Raw genomic sequence first — 16739 nt, 5'->3', positions numbered from 1 at the left:
CTTTCAACTTTCTACCTTTACACACATTCCCAAACTCATCCACTAACCTTTGCAGTTTTTCTTTAGAATCTCCCATAAGCACAGTATCATCAGCAAAAAGTAACTGTGTCAATTCCCATTTTGAATTTGATTCCCCATAATTTAATCCCACCCCTCTCCCGAACACCCTAGCATTTACTTCTTTTACAACCCCATCTATAAATATATTAAACAACCATGGTGACATTACACATCCCTGTCTAAGACCTACTTTTACCGGGAAGTAGTCTCCCTCTCTTCTACACACCCTAACCTGAGCCTCACTATCCTCATAAAAACTCTTTACAGCATTTAGTAACTTACCACCTGTTCCATATACTTGCAACATCTGCCACATTGCTACTCTATCCACTCTATCATATGCCTTTTCTAAATCCATAAATGCAATAAAAACTTCCCTACCTTTATCTAAATACTGTTCACATATATGCTTCAATGTAAACACTTGATCTACACATCCCCTACCCACTCTGAAACCTTCTTGCTCATTCGCAATCCTACATTCTGTCTAATTCTTTCAATTATAACCCTACCGTTCACTTTTCCTGGTATACTCAGTAAACTTATTCCTCTATAATTTTTACAATCTCTTTTGTCTCCTTTTCCTTTATATAAAGGGACTATACATGCTCTCTGCCAATCCCTAGGTACCTTCCCCTCTTTCATACATTTATTAAACAAAAGTACCAACCACTCCAACACTATATCCCCTCCTGCTTTTAACATTTATGTCATGATCCCATCAGTTCTAGCTGCTTTACCCCCTTTCATTCTACGTAATGCCTCACGTACCTCCCCCACACTTACATTCTGCTCTTCTTCGCTCCTAAAAGATGGTATACCTCCCTGACCAGTGCATGAAATTTCTTCCTTAACATTTAAAAGTTCCTCAAAATATTCTCGCCATCTACCTAATACCTCCATCTCCCCATCTCCTAACTCCCCTACTCTGTTTTTAACTGACAAATCCATACTTTCCCTACGCTTTCTTAACTTGTTTAACTCACTCCAAAATTTTTTCTTATTTTCATTAAAATTTCTTGACAGTGCCTCTCCCACTCTATCATCCGCTCTCCTTTTGCACTCTCTCACCACTCTCTTCACCGTTCTTTTACTCTCCATATACTCTGCTCTTCTTATAACACTTCTGCTTTGTAAAAACCTCTCATAAGCTACCGTTTTCTCTTTTATCACACCCTTTACTTCGTCATTCCACCAATCACTCCTCTTTCCTCCTGCCCCCACCCTCCTATAACCACAAACTTCTGCCCCACATTCTAATACTGCATTTCTAAAACTATTCCAACCCTCTTCAACCCCCCCCCACTACTCATCTTTGCACTAGCCCACCTTTCTGCCAGTAGTCGCTTATATCTCACCCTGACTTCCTCCTCCCTTAGTTTATACACTTTCACCTCCCTCTTACTTGTTGTTGCCACCTTCCTCTTTTCCCATCTACCTCTTACTCTAACTGTAGCTACAACTAAATAATATATCAGTTGCCCCTCTATAAACATGTACATCCTGGAGCCTACCTATCAACCTTTTATCCACCAATACATAATCTAACAAACTACTTTCATTACGTGCTACATCATACCTTGTATATTTATTTATCCTCTTTTTTATAAAATATGTATTACTTATTACCAAATCTCTTTCTACACATAGCTCAATTAAAGGCTCCCCATTTACATTTACCCCTGGCACCCCAAATTTATCTACTACTCCCTCCATAACATTTTTACCCGCTTTAACATTGAAATCCCCAACCACCATTACTCTCACACTTGATTCAAAACTCCCTATGCATTCACTCAACATTTCCCAGAATCTCTCTCTCTCCTCTACACTTCTCTCTTCTCCAGGTGCATACACGCTTACTATAACCCACTTTTCACATCCAATCTTTATTTTACTCCACATAACCCTTGAATTAACACATTTATAGTCCCTCTTTTCCTGCCATAACTTATCCTTCAACATTATTGCTACTCCTTCTTTAGCTCTAACTCTATTTGAAATCCCTGACCTAACCCCATTTATTCCTCTCCATTGAAACTCTCCCACCCCCTTCAGCTTTGTTTCACTTAAAGCCAGGACATCCAGCTTCTTCTCATTCATAACATCCACAATCATCTCTTCCTTATCATTTGCACAACATCCATGCACATTCAGACTTCCTACTATTATTATTATTATTATTATTATTGTTGTTGTTATTATTATTATTATTATTATTATTATTATTATTATCATTATTATTATCATTATTATTATTAGCAGTAGCAGAAATGTTCGATTCTTTGCCGTGTTCAAGAGTAAACAAATGATGTCACCGTCCAGTACCTGTCCGAATAGCCATTCCATTATGCAGTCATGAATGGGTTGACATTATTTATACTGTAGTTTAATAGCAAATAATGAATAAACAAAGCACTCACCACACTGAGTGAGTGGCGGGCGAGTTGGCTGCCAGTTGCGGGGGTCGGAGGGAGAGTAGTAGGGACGCACTGGTGGCAGGAAACTTAAATATGATTTGGCGGCTGAGAATTCGTGAATGTGTGAAGCCCGCGAAGTTGAAAACGAGAATGTTGAGGGAGGCCTGTACATGTGATGCCTTGCTTATAAAAATGTTCAAGTTTACAAACTGTGAATTCTTAAATTTTCATTCACTTTATTTTATCTTAGGGTACATGTAAAAAGGATTACACATACCATATTTTGCGGCTTGTAAAACTCGGCTTATAAGACTTGTTTTAGTTTCAATGGCTCAACATCGGACGTAACTGGAAGAGCTACAGCCCATCCCACACCCCAGACTTATAGCTCCCGTCACTTATTCTGTAGAAGTGTGTACTTTTTGCAATACATAAGTAATGTTAATGGAAGTAATAGATTCATATTGGATAAGTTTAGATTTAGAAAATATGTAGTAGAGTACTGGTTCAGTAATAGTGTGGTCAGTAAGTGCAACAATCTGTCATGCTGGGTTATTGAAGCTAAAACATTAAGTAGTTTTGAAAATCAGTTAGATGTACATAAGTGAGAAGGGTTGGATATGATTGGGACCTGCAGATAATGGGTTAGTAGGGTTCTTGAAGCTTAAGTGTTGAGTCTCTTTGATATTAGATTGGAAAAACATTTGAGTGGAGGTGGTTAGCTTTGTGGAGGACCTGCCTAGTATGGGCCAGTAGGCATACTGCCTTGTTCCTCCATTCTTATGTTCTTGTATGCCAAGACCATACTAGCATGCTTTCATTAATGTGACTTTTTAAGAGGTTACCATAGACATACCCTGTTTATAAGTATAGATCATTTGTGTATATTAATGCAATATATATATATAATTTTCTTGACAGGTTGTGATTTCACATTCACAAAGAATTGGAAGAATTTCTTTAATTCAAACATATTACATATCTTTAAGGTACGGGAACAAGCTATAGCCACATCTGGATACCTTTGTGTAGGTCAACAAGAATTTCCACATAAAAAGAAAATTTTAGAATCCCTGTTGGCTCTGGCTAAGGAGGTAAGCTGTGTTACATTGTATTTTACCCTTTCCCTTCACTCATATTCTTTTATATATTTCTTTTCCCTTTCCCCATAGTTTTCTCTTCTTATTAGTACATTTTGTATTTAGATCTACTAACATTAGTTTGCTTTAAATGTCTTTGCTTTCAAACTTCCATTTACATAATTATTTCTTAGCACTGTTTTTACCTCTGTTCACTCCATATTTAGGAGAGATTTATTCTTCCATTTTGTTGCAAATTTTACTGGTGTAGTTTTTATATTAAACATAAATTATTTGCAGACAACTGAAATTGAGGTTCATTTTGCTGTTGGCGAGTCGCTGGCAGACTGTGCTCTCGGTACCGAGTCACCATCAGGAAGAAACTTATGGACTGACGAGGATCCCATGAAAGAAAAGACAGTTGAAGAGCTAGAAGAAAACATGGAAGAGGTAAGTTCCTTGTATTAGTGTTGGTCAGTTGTTACATGAGGAACTCAACTCAACTCAGGTCACTAGTTAAAATTTTGCAGCTTAATGGATGAATACATGAAGAAATTTGTAATGGGGAATTCCAAGAAGCATCAGACATACAGATGAAAAAATGTAAGTGGATTCATATAAAATATTTATTATTTGCTGGACTAATTGCTTCAGGTATTATTAGAGGAGTGGCCTGGATATATAGCAGGCATGTTTGAGTGTGATAGGATATTATTAACACAGGCCATTTCCCACCACAAAATTTAGATTTGAGATCTGATTATTTTTTTTTATTATTATTAACACACAGGCCATTTCCTACCAAGGCAGGTTGACCAAAAAAGAAGAAACACTTTCATCATCATTCACTCCATCATTGTTTTGCTAGAGGCACACCTACAGTACATCAACACCCCTCCTTCATAGTGCAGGCACTGTACTTCCCACCTCCAGGACTCAAGTCCGGCTAACCGGTTTACCTGAATCCCTTCACAATGTTACTTTGCTCAAACTCCAACAGCACATCAAGTCAAAAAACCACTTGTCTCCACTCGCTCCTATCTAGCACACTTGTGCATACTTGCTGGAGGTCCAAGCCTCTTGTATACAAAACCTCCTTTACTCCCTCCCTCCAATCTTTCCTAGGATGACCCCTACCCCACCTTCCTTCTATTACAGATTTATATGCTCTCCAAGTCATTCTATTTTGTTCTGTCCTCTATAAATGTCTAAACTACCTCAGCAACCCTTCCTCAGCCCTCTGGATAATATGTTTGGAAACCCCACACCTTCTAGTCTCTAAGCTACAGATTCTCTGCATTATATTCACACTGCACATTGCCCTCAGACACAATATCTCCACTGTCTTCAGCAACTTTTGACACCCATGCTTCACACCCATATAAGAGCGTTGGTACCACCATACTCTCCTACATTTCCCTCTTCGCTTCCATGGGTAATGTTCTTTATCTACACAGACTCCTCAGTGCTCCACTCACCTTTTTCCTCCCTCATCATTTCTATGATTCACCTCATCTTTCATAGACCCATTGGCTGACAAGTCTACTCTCAGATATCTGAATGCATTCACTTCCTCCATACTCACTCCCTCCAATCTGATATCCAGTCTTTCATTACCTAAAATTTTTGTTATCTTCATCACCTTGCTCTTTCCTGCATTCACTTTTAATTTCCTCCTTTTACATACATATTCTTAATGTTTTTCTTTTAATATATTTGATTATGTACATGTATTTGTTTAATTAAACATTTACAGGGTTGCAGAGATGAAAAAGAAAAGGATGCAGATGAAGCCATGGAGAAGGACTATGTGAAGTTAGAAGAAAGTAAGTAACATGAGTGTAGCCTTCCATAGTTGTTTAGCTTTTATATAAGGCCTTTATATCCTTGCTTACTTATGTAAAGAAATCCAGTAAAGTGGTTAGTTGATTTAGCACCTAAATGTCGTTTATACTGAGTATCTTTCAATACAAATAAATAAACAAGTAAAAACCCTGTATGACTCAATATTGTGTCAGTAGTGCCTCTCAGAAGAGTTACATGCAGTACAGTTTATTACATGGTACACAAAGTTAATGTTTGTTTTCACCTTTCGAGTCTGGGTAGTAACTTATTAGACTGACCATCCAGGGAGGTACCACCTTGTTGTGTACCACTGTCTTGTTATAAAAGTTAGAAAAGTGGAATTTTGTTAAAAAATTTACATTCTAGTGAACATGCTCAGTGACAGGTAAAACTTGAAAATTTTTACCTGCATTTAGTGTAGACTACCTCATGTTAATGCACACTCAAATCCTTACTGCAGGAGACTGGAAGAAGAAAAATAGGGAATGGGAAGAAAAAAATTTAAATACCATTCTGTATTAATTACTGACAGGTTATTGGAAACTAGGAATACCTCCTGCAGTTGTGGCAGCAACTGAAACATGTTTAGTTTTGAGTGGTCTCTTCTGGAATGTGTTAGAATTAAGTAAAGAATTTAAAAAATAAGAATTTGATTGGCATCTTACTTCTGCTCTGGAAAGTCGCACGAACAATAAATAAATTTTTAAAGATTTTGCAGGAGTAAAACAAATTGTGGCATTACAGAAATGTTCCCTCACACTGATGAAGCCATGGATATAAGTGAGGGTGCATCCTCAATTGGGGAAGCACTACAAAACACAGAAGCTGAGAAAGATACTCTGACGTGGATTTTGGGGGAACTTCTCGACAAGTATGTTCGACAAACACAACCAAGTGTTAGACAGGTTTGTGACAATGTTCTTTGTTCATATTATTAAACATCTATTTCATGCATTTTATAGTTTTAAGAGCCTTAAAATTCTAGTGTCTACTAGGTGTCCTTGATGGAGGATATCTTACTGCTTAGTTTTTTATTTATTTGATATTGGACATTTATCTTTAGACTACCTAATGTGTGTATCACTATAAGGCCCCATAGGCAAATGTTTAAAATGATTCCATTAACAGTAAACAGGAATATGTTAACTATTATCATTTTTTTCATCAAACTGACCATATCCCACAGAGGCAGGGTGATCTAAAAAGAAAAACAAAAGTTTGTTCTTAAATTTAATACGGCCTCTCTTCATATAGAGATGTACTCGTTTACCGATGACTCGGACTTACGACGGGTTCTCTGACCGGTATCCATACCTAAATAATGTATATTAGAGCTGATTTTCTTTATTCTGTTTATTACAATACAACCTCTCTTCACTTAGCGACGTACTCGTTTACCGATGACTTGGACTTACATTGGGCTCTCTGACCAGTGTGCATACCTAAGTAATGTATATTAGAGCTGATTTCCACTATTCTGTTTATTACAATATACAGTACACTACTGTATAAACATTTAAAAATATAGCAGAAATGTTATAAATGGTGCAAAGGTGACATCAACACAATATCAAAGATGGTGGACACAAGCTGACTACCATTATAGTGTGCTCCTCACTTAGCGATGAATTCGTTTACCAATGTGGTCTTAGGAGCAGAACTCCATCGTTAAGTGAGGAGAGGCTATAATGTACACAGGAAAACGGGTTACTAGCCCCTTGCTCCTGGCATTTTAGTTGCCTCTTACGACATGACATGGCTTATGGAGGAAGAATTCTATTCCACTTCCCTATGGAGAAGTATTATCATTACCATATTTATTTTGTTTGTTATTTAGAGTTTGCACATACAGTAGATCATCTATTAAGATGGTAATTTTTTTTTTTTTCAACAAACCGGCCGTATCCCACCGAGGCAGGGTGGCCCAAAAAGAAAAACAAAAGTTTCTCTTTTTAAATTTAGGAATCTATACAGGAGAAGGGGTTACTAGCTCCTTGCTCCCGGCATTTTAGTTGCCTCTTACAACACGCATGGCTTATGGAGGAAGAATTCTGTTCCACTTCCCCATGGAGATAAGAAGAAATAAACAAGAAGAAGAACTAGAAAGAAAATAGAAGAAAACCCAGAGGGGTGTGTATATATATGCTTGTACATGTATGTGTAGTGTGACCTAAGTGTAAGTAGAAGTAGCAAGATGTATCTGAAATCTTGCATGTTTAAGAGACGGAAAAAAGACACCAGCAATCCTGCCATCATATAAAACAATTACAGGCTTTCGTTTTACACTCACTTGGCAGGACGGTAGTACCTCCCTGGGTGGTTGCTGCCTACCAACCTACTACCTATAAAGATGGTAATTACGTTCCAGAAAATGGCGTCTGTTTCAAAGTTCTGAGTTTGAGTCCTATTTTAAGCCAGTTTCATTGCTCATTTCAACCAAATTCTTAACTATTTCATTCTGTCATGATGACTTACTATCTTCAATCCAAACTCACTTTCTTCTATAGAGATTAGGCAATATTAAGATGCAAAAAAATGTCATTTAGGCATAGGACACCTCATGCATAATTCCTGGTGTTCTTCTTTCAACACACTGGCCATATCCCACTGAGGCAGGGTGGCCCAAAAAGAAAAATGAAAGTTTCTCTTTTTAAATTTAGTAATGTACAGTAGGGCCCCACTTATACGGCAGTTTAGGTTCCAGTCTACCGCCATAAAGCGGAAAGTGCTGTAAAGTGGAACACCCTTTTTTTTCACTTATAAATGTATATAAATACTAGATAACAAGTTTACACGAACATATATTAAGTTAGCAATAGAACTAGGCATTAAAAAAAACAATAAAAAAGTAAAATACACATACATGTATAGTACATTCATTACTTACCTTAAAATATTTGTAGTCTTAATCTAGGGTGAGATGAGTAGTATGTATGGTAGTCATCCAGGCTACCATACCAGGCCACCCGACCCACACATAATACGTATTCTACGACATTTATGCATACAGTGAAACATATAAGTGAACAGTATTTAGATAAGGCTAAAGAGGTCTTTGTGGCATTTATGGATTTGGAAAAGGCGTATGACAGGGTGGATAGGGGGGCAATGTGGCAGATGTTGCAAGTGTATGGTGTAGGAGGTAGGTTACTGAAAGCAGTGAAGAGTTTTTACGAGGATAGTGAGGCTCAAGTTAGAGTATGTAGGAAAGAGGGAAATTTTTTCCCAGTAAAAGTAGGCCTTAGACAAGGATGTGTGATGTCACCGTGGTTGTTTAATATATTTATAGATGGGGTTGTAAGAGAAGTAAATGCGAGGGTCTTGGCAAGAGGCGTGGAGTTAAAAGATAAAGAATCACACACAAAGTGGGAGTTGTCACAGCTGCTCTTTGCTGATGACACTGTGCTCTTGGGAGATTCTGAAGAGAAGTTGCAGAGATTGGTGGATGAATTTGGTAGGGTGTGCAAAAGAAGAAAATTAAAGGTGAATACAGGAAAGAGTAAGGTTATGAGGATAACAAAAAGATTAGGTGATGAAAGATTGAATATCAGATTGGAGGGAGAGAGTATGGAGGAGGTGAACGTATTCAGATATTTGGGAGTGGACGTGTCAGCGGATGGGTCTATGAAAGATGAGGTGAATCATAGAATTGATGAGGGAAAAAGAGTGAGTGGTGCACTTAGGAGTCTGTGGAGACAAAGAACTTTGTCCTTGGAGGCAAAGAGGGGAATGTATGAGAGTATAGTTTTACCAACGCTCTTATATGGGTGTGAAGCGTGGGTGATGAATGTTGCAGCGAGGAGAAGGCTGGAGGCAGTGGAGATGTCATGTCTGAGGGCAATGTGTGGTGTGAATATAATGCAGAGAATTCGTAGTTTGGAAGTTAGGAGGAGGTGCGGGATTACCAAAACTGTTGTCCAGAGGGCTGAGGAAGGGTTGTTGAGGTGGTTCGGACATGTAGAGAGAATGGAGCGAAACAGAATGACTTCAAGAGTGTATCAGTCTGTAGTGGAAGGAAGGCGGGGTAGGGGTCGGCCTAGGAAGGGTTGGAGGGAGGGGGTAAAGGAGGTTTTGTGTGCGAGGGGCTTGGACTTCCAGCAGGCATGCGTGAGCGTGTTTGATAGGAGTGAATGGAGACAAATGGTTTTTAATACTTGACGTGCTGTTGGAGTGTGAGCAAAGTAACATTTATGAAGGGATTCAGGGAAACCGGCAGGCCGGACTTGAGTTCTGGAGATGGGAAGTACAGTGCCTGCACTCTGAAGGAGGGGTGTTAATGTTGCAGTTTAAAAACTGTAGTGTAAAGCACCCTTCTGGCAAGACAGTGATGGAGTGAATGATGGTGAAAGTTTTTCTTTTTCGGGCCACCCTGCCTTGGTGGGAATCGGCCGGTGTGATAATAAAAAAAAAAAAAAAAAATTTGTAGTCTTAATGTAGGGTCAGAGGTGAGTAGCATTTATTGTAAGAAATCAAGTGTGGTGTGTATGGTAGCCAGCCAGGCTACCATACCAGCCCATTCCACCCCCACAATATTCTTTGACATTTAAGCATCCCAGAGCGATGAAATACATATACAGTTCACTCATTACTTACCTTAAAATGTTTGTAGTCTTAAACCTTTCAGGGTTTTGGCCATACTAGTACGGCTTACGAGCCAGGGTTTTTGACGTACTAGTATGCCTAAATTCTAGCGCTCTCAAATCTAGTGAGATAAAGCTGGTAGGCCTACATATGAAAGAATGGGTCTATGTGGCCAGTGTGCGCGGTATAAAAAAAATTCTGCAGCACACAATGAGTAATGAGAAAAAAAAAAAAGTTGACCGTGTTTTTGGATTAAAACAGTGAATTTGCACTGCATTTTCGTATGGTATTTATTGTTGTATTCTAGTTTTCCTGGTCTCATTTTATAGAATGGAAGACATATTACAGAAACTGAGATGATTTTGACTGATTTTACAATGAAAAGTATCTTGAAATTGAGCTCAAAGTAGCAGAAATATTCAATTTTTACTAAAATTCGGAGTGTGGAAATAGGAGAAGGTGTGGAGTTAATAAAAGTATTATTCAGAGGGCTGGATAGGGTTTGTTGAGGTGGTTTGGTCATTTAGAGAGAATGGATCAAAGTAGAATAGCATGGAGAGCATATAAATCTGTAGGGGAAGGGAGGCGGGGTAGGGGTCATCCTTGAAAAAGTTGGAGGGAGGGGGTAAATGAGGTGTTGTGGGCGAGGGATTTGGACTTCCAGCAAGTGTGCGTGAGCATGTTAGATAGGAGTGAATGGAGACAAATGGTATTTGGGACCTGACAAGCTGTTGGAGTGTGAGCAGGGTAATATTTAGTGAAGGGATTCAGGGAAACCGGTTATTTTATATAACCAAACTTGAGTCCTGGAAATGGGAAGTACAATGCCTGCACTCTAAAGGAGGGGTTTGAGATAGTGGCAGTTTGGAGAGATAAATTGTGTATTTTTATCCGTACACCTACCATCCGACTTACGACTGAGTTCGGTTACGAGCAACCGGTCATAAGTCGAAATGGTGGTAAGTCGAACTTTACTATTGAATATCAACAAAACATTTTTGTAATGACTATTTTATTGTTTTATTTTGGTACTTCATGTTTTACTTTACTTTTTATGCTGTTAGTACTGTATTTTATACTGTAAGGTTTAGGATAAACACTGTGTACAACACAAATAGTTGTTTATTTCCCAGATATTTGGCATAAAAAACACGGTCGTAAGTCGAGTGGTCGTAAGTCGAGCAGGTCGTAAGTCGGATGGTAGGTGTATATACTTCTAAGCTGTTGTATTCTGGGCACCTCTGCAAAAACAGTGATTATGTGTGAGTGAGGTGAAAGTGTTGAATGATGAAAGTATTTTCTTTTTGGGGATTTTCTTTCTTTTTAGGTCACCCTGCCTCAGTGGGAGACAGCCGACTTGTTGGAAAAAAAAAATTATCATCATTATCATCACAAATATGGTGTCTGGAGACATAAGACACTTACTGATTTTAATGTGTACCTGCATGCCAGCACAGTGTGCAAGTTTATTTAGGTACAGGTATAGTTATTAAATGGAGAGTTAGAGGTATTGGGAAAATAGAGGGAATATTTTGAGGAATTGTTAAATGTTGATGAAGATAGGGAAGCTGTGATTTCGTGTATAGGGCAAGGAGGAATAACATCTTGTAGGAGTGAGGAAGAGCCAGTTGTGAGTGTGGGGGAAGTTCGTGAGGCAGTGGGTAAAATGAAAGGGGGTAAGGCAGCCGGGATTGATGGGATAAAGATAGAAATGTTAAAAGCAGGTGGGGATATAGTTTTGGAGTGGTTGGTGCAATTATTTAATAAATGTATGGAAGAGGGTAAGGTACCTAGGGATTGGCAGAGAGCATGCATAGTTCCTTTGTATGAAGGCAAAGGGGATAAAAGAGAGTGCAAAAATTATAGGGGGATAAGTCTGTTGAGTATACCTGGTAAAGTGTATGGTAGAGTTATAATTGAAAGAATTAAGAGTAAGACGGAGAATAGGATAGCAGATGAACAAGGAGGCTTTAGGAAAGGTAGGGGGTGTGTGGACCAGGTGTTTACAGTGAAACATATAAGTGAACAGTATTTAGATAAGGCTAAGGGGAGATTGAGGTTTCCCGCGCGCGGAGCAAAAAAAAATTCGAAAATATATGAAAACTGAGTAATTGTTACCAAAAAATAGCTGAACTTTCTGGCTACACGCTGGTATAATTATTATCCTTGTACGATGTTTCTAAAAGGAATTACAGCCATTTATAACAGGCATGGTGACAGCGCTGACGCAACATGTTGCGTAAGAAGCGCTGACTCAGCTTTGTTGACGTTTTTGTTACGTTTTTCCCCGTGTTATTTTTATCGTTTTCGTACATCTTTATGTCTAATATAATACAAATTCACCATATGAGATCATTCCCGAGTGGGCGGAGCTACTATGGTCGCGGTACCAATCGGGAACCCCTGGGAATAGTGCACAAAATGGCCGACACCTCCAGCCAACAAAATATTCCATACCCACGCTAATATCAATTATAAGGCTTATTTATCTATCATAATTGATCTATTATGATATAATGCAATATAATAATAGCATATAAACAAAAAGTACACCTCAAAAAAAAATATATAGCATAATATGACGCCCCAAGGAATAAATTTCTATCGATATTTCCCCTGAAGGTGAAGAGAGGATCCGCCCTCTCTCATCAGTGATGAGAGAAAACGGATTTACAATGATTAACTGTAATAAACACTCGTAGGCCGTGGAAAAAGTGTAAAATAAAGCGAATTTTTCGGGGAAAAAAATTGTTCCCAGGCAGCGGGGGTGCCACGCGCTGCGGCCTATATCTCGAAAGTAACTTATTTACCTATTTAGGGGAACACCAGCTTTATTTATGATTGAATTGACTTTATTTCTCACAACAAACATGGGAGAATGATTGTTTTACGGGGTAGCGTTCGTGTTTCCGAACTTTCCAAAATATTTTTAGATTTATGTGGACAACAAGGCCGACATGTTCCAATATATCAAAAAAGTTATGAAACTTTATTTTTTTTTAGCAAGAAGATAAGGTTTATTTTAGAATTCTCATCGATAAGTGTTGGAATTAGAGTTGTTCTAGCAGCAGCAAGTATCAAAACCACTTGTCCAAGTACAACTGACAAACTGTGCCCTGCCAAATGCAATTTTTCGTAAATTTTGCATATTTCATTTCCTTTTTGGCCGATATGATTGAAACTTCAGCACAGCATACTCGATATAACCTTCTAATAGTACACCAAAAATGAACGTAATCGGTCCATAAAAAAAAGTTCGTTAAAATTCTGACCATATTTTATTTTATTATCACACCGGCCGATTCCCACCAAGGCAGGGTGGCCCGAAAAAGAAAAACTTTCACCATCATTCACTCCATCACTGTCTTGCCAGAAGGGTGCTTTACACTACAGTTTTTAAACTGCAACATTAACACCCCTCCTTCAGAGTGCAGGCACTGTACTTCCCATCTCCAGGACTCAAGTCCGGCCTGCCGGTTTCCCTGAATCCCTTCATAAATGTTACTTTGCTCACACTCCAACAGCACGTCAAGTATTAAAAACCATTTGTCTCCATTCACTCCTATCAAACACGCTCACGCATGCCTGCTGGAAGTCCAAGCCCCTCGCACACAAAACCTCCTTTACCCCCTCCCTCCAACCCTTCCTAGGCCGACCCCTACCCCGCCTTCCTTCCACTACAGACTGATACACTCTTGAAGTCATTCTGTTTCGCTCCATTCTCTCTACATGTCCGAACCACCTCAACAACCCTTCCTCAGCCCTCTGGACAACAGTTTTGGTAATCCCGCACCTCCTCCTAACTTCCAAACTACGAATTCTCTGCATTATATTCACACCACACATTGCCCTCAGACATGACATCTCCACTGCCTCCAGCCTTCTCCTCGCTGCAACATTCATCACCCACGCTTCACACCCATATAAGAGCGTTGGTAAAACTATACTCTCATACATTCCCCTCTTTGCCTCCAAGGACAAAGTTCTTTGTCTCCACAGACTCCTAAGTGCACCACTCACTCTTTTTCCCTCATCAATTCTATGATTCACCTCATCTTTCATAGACCCATCCGCTGACACGTCCACTCCCAAATATCTGAATACGTTCACCTCCTCCATACTCTCTCCCTCCAATCTGATATTCAATCTTTCATCACCTAATCTTTTTGTTATCCTCATAACCTTACTCTTTCCTGTATTCACCTTTAATTTTCTTCTTTTGCACACCCTACCAAATTCATCCACCAATCTCTGCAACTTCTCTTCAGAATCTCCCAAGAGCACAGCATCATCAGCAAAGAGCAGCTGTGACAACTCCCACTTTGTGTGTGATTCTTTATCTTTTAACTCCACGCCTCTTGCCAAGACCCTCGCATTTACTTCTCTTACAACCCCATCTATAAATATATTAAACAACCACGGTGACATCACACATCCTTGTCTAAGGCCTACTTTTACTGGGAAAAAATTTCCCTCTTTCCTACATACTCTAACTTGAGCCTCACTATCCTCGTAAAAACTCTTCACTGCTTTCAGTAACCTACCTCCTACACCATACACTTGCAACATCTGCCACATTGCCCCCCTATCCACCCTGTCATACGCCTTTTCCAAATCCATAAATGCCACAAAGACCTCTTTAGCCTTATCTAAATACTGTTCACTTATATGTTTCACTGTAAACACCTGGTCCACACACCCCCTACCTTTCCTAAAGCCTCCTTGTTCATCTGCTATCCTATTCTCCGTCTTACTCTTAATTCTTTCAATTATAACTCTACCATACACTTTACCAGGTACACTCAACAGACTTATCCCCCTATAATTTTTGCACTCTCTTTTATCCCCTTTGCCTTTATACAAAGGAACTATGCATGCTCTCTGCCAATCCCTAGGTACCTTACCCTCTTCCATACATTTATTAAATAATTGCACCAACCACTCCAAAACTATATCCCCACCTGCTTTTAACATTTCTATCTTTATCCCATCAATCCCGGCTGCCTTACCCCCTTTCATTTTACCTACTGCCTCACGAACTTCCCCCACACTCACAACTGGCTCTTCCTCACTCCTACAAGATGTTATTCCTCCTTGCCCTATACACGAAATCACAGCTTCCCTATCTTCATCAACATTTAACAATTCCTCAAAATATTCCTTCCATCTTCCCAATACCTCTAACTCTCCATTTAATAACTCTCCTCTCCTATTTTTTACTGACAAATCCATTTGTTCTCTAGGCTTTCTTAACTTGTTAATCTCACTCCAAAACTTTTTCTTATTTTCAACAAAATTTGTTGATAACATCTCACCCACTCTCTCATTTGCTCTCTTTTTACATTGCTTCACCACTCTCTTAACTTCTCTCTTTTTCTCCATATACTCTTCCCTCCTTGCATCACTTCTACTTTGTAAAAACTTCTCATATGCTAACTTTTTCTCCCTTACTACTCTCTTTACATCATCATTCCACCAATCGCTCCTCTTCCCTCCTGCACCCACTTTCCTGTAACCACAAACTTCTGCTGAACACTCTAACACTACATTTTTAAACCTACCCCATACCTCTTCGACCCCATTGCCTATGCTCTCATTAGCCCATCTATCCTCCAATAGCTGTTTATATCTTACCCTAACTGCCTCCTCTTTTAGTTTATAAACCTTCACCTCTCTCTTCCCTGATGCTTCTATTCTCCTTGTATCCCATCTACCTTTTACTCTCAGTGTAGCTACAACTAGAAAGTGATCTGATATATCTGTGGCCCCTCTATAAACATGTACATCCTGAAGTCTACTCAACAGTCTTTTATCTACCAATACATAATCCAACAAACTACTGTCATTTCGCCGTACATCATATCGTGTATACTTATTTATCCTCTTTTTCTTAAAATATGTATTACCTATAACTAAACCCCTTTCTATACAAAGTTCAATCAAAGGGCTCCCATTATCATTTACACCTGGCACCCCAAACTTACCTACCACACCCTCTCTAAAAGTTTCTCCTACTTTAGCATTCAAGTCCCCTACCACAATTACTCTCTCACTTGGTTCAAAGGCTCCTATACATTCACTTAACATCTCCCAAAATCTCTCTCTCTCCTCTGCATTCCTCTCTTCTCCAGGTGCATACACGCTTATTATGACCCACTTCTCGCATCCAACCTTTACTTTAATCCACATAATTCTTGAATTTACACATTCATATTCTCTTTTCTCCTTCCATAACTGATCATTTAACATTACTGCTACCCCTTCCTTTGCTCTAACTCTCTCAGATACTCCAGATTTAATCCCATTTGTTTCCCCCCACTGAAACTCTCCTACCCCCTTCAGCTTTGTTTCGCTTAGGGCCAGGACATCCAACTTCTTTTCATTCATAACATCAGCAATCATCTGTTTCTTGTCATCCGCACTACATCCACGCACATTTAAGCAACCCAGTTTTATAAAGTTTTTCTTCTTCTCTTTTTTAGTAATTGTATACAGGAGAAGGGGTTACTAGCCCATTGCTCCCGGCATTTTAGTCGCCTCATACGACACGCATGGCTTACGGAGGAAAGATTCTTTTCCACTTCCCCATGGACAATAGAAGAAATAAAAAAGAACAAGAGCTATTTAGAAAAAGGAGAAAAACCTAGATGTATGTATATATATATATGCATGTGCGTGTCTGTGAAGTGTGACCAAAGTGTAAGTAGGAGTAGCAAGATATCCCTGTTATCTTAGCGTGTTTATGAGACAGAAA

The 16739-nt window shown here is 39.0% G+C and overlaps 1 protein-coding gene across 1 annotated transcript in view; it reads left to right on the top strand.

The window, feature by feature from the left end:
- LOC128685961 (proteasome adapter and scaffold protein ECM29) overlaps positions 1-16739 on the top strand; it is a 136689-nt gene that overhangs the window by 53494 nt on the left and 66456 nt on the right. The window contains exons 13-16 of the mRNA XM_070083283.1: positions 3470-3574; positions 3860-4009; positions 5316-5385; positions 6149-6309. Coding sequence (XP_069939384.1) covers positions 3470-3574; positions 3860-4009; positions 5316-5385; positions 6149-6309 — 486 coding nt within the window. The remainder of the gene's footprint in view (positions 1-3469; positions 3575-3859; positions 4010-5315; positions 5386-6148; positions 6310-16739) is intronic.

The sequence above is a fragment of the Cherax quadricarinatus genome, chromosome 9 (genome assembly GCF_038502225.1).
Source record: "Cherax quadricarinatus isolate ZL_2023a chromosome 9, ASM3850222v1, whole genome shotgun sequence".
Classification (NCBI taxonomy): Eukaryota; Metazoa; Arthropoda; class Malacostraca; order Decapoda; family Parastacidae; genus Cherax; species Cherax quadricarinatus.
This window is presented reverse-complemented; position numbering and strand designations above follow the sequence as displayed.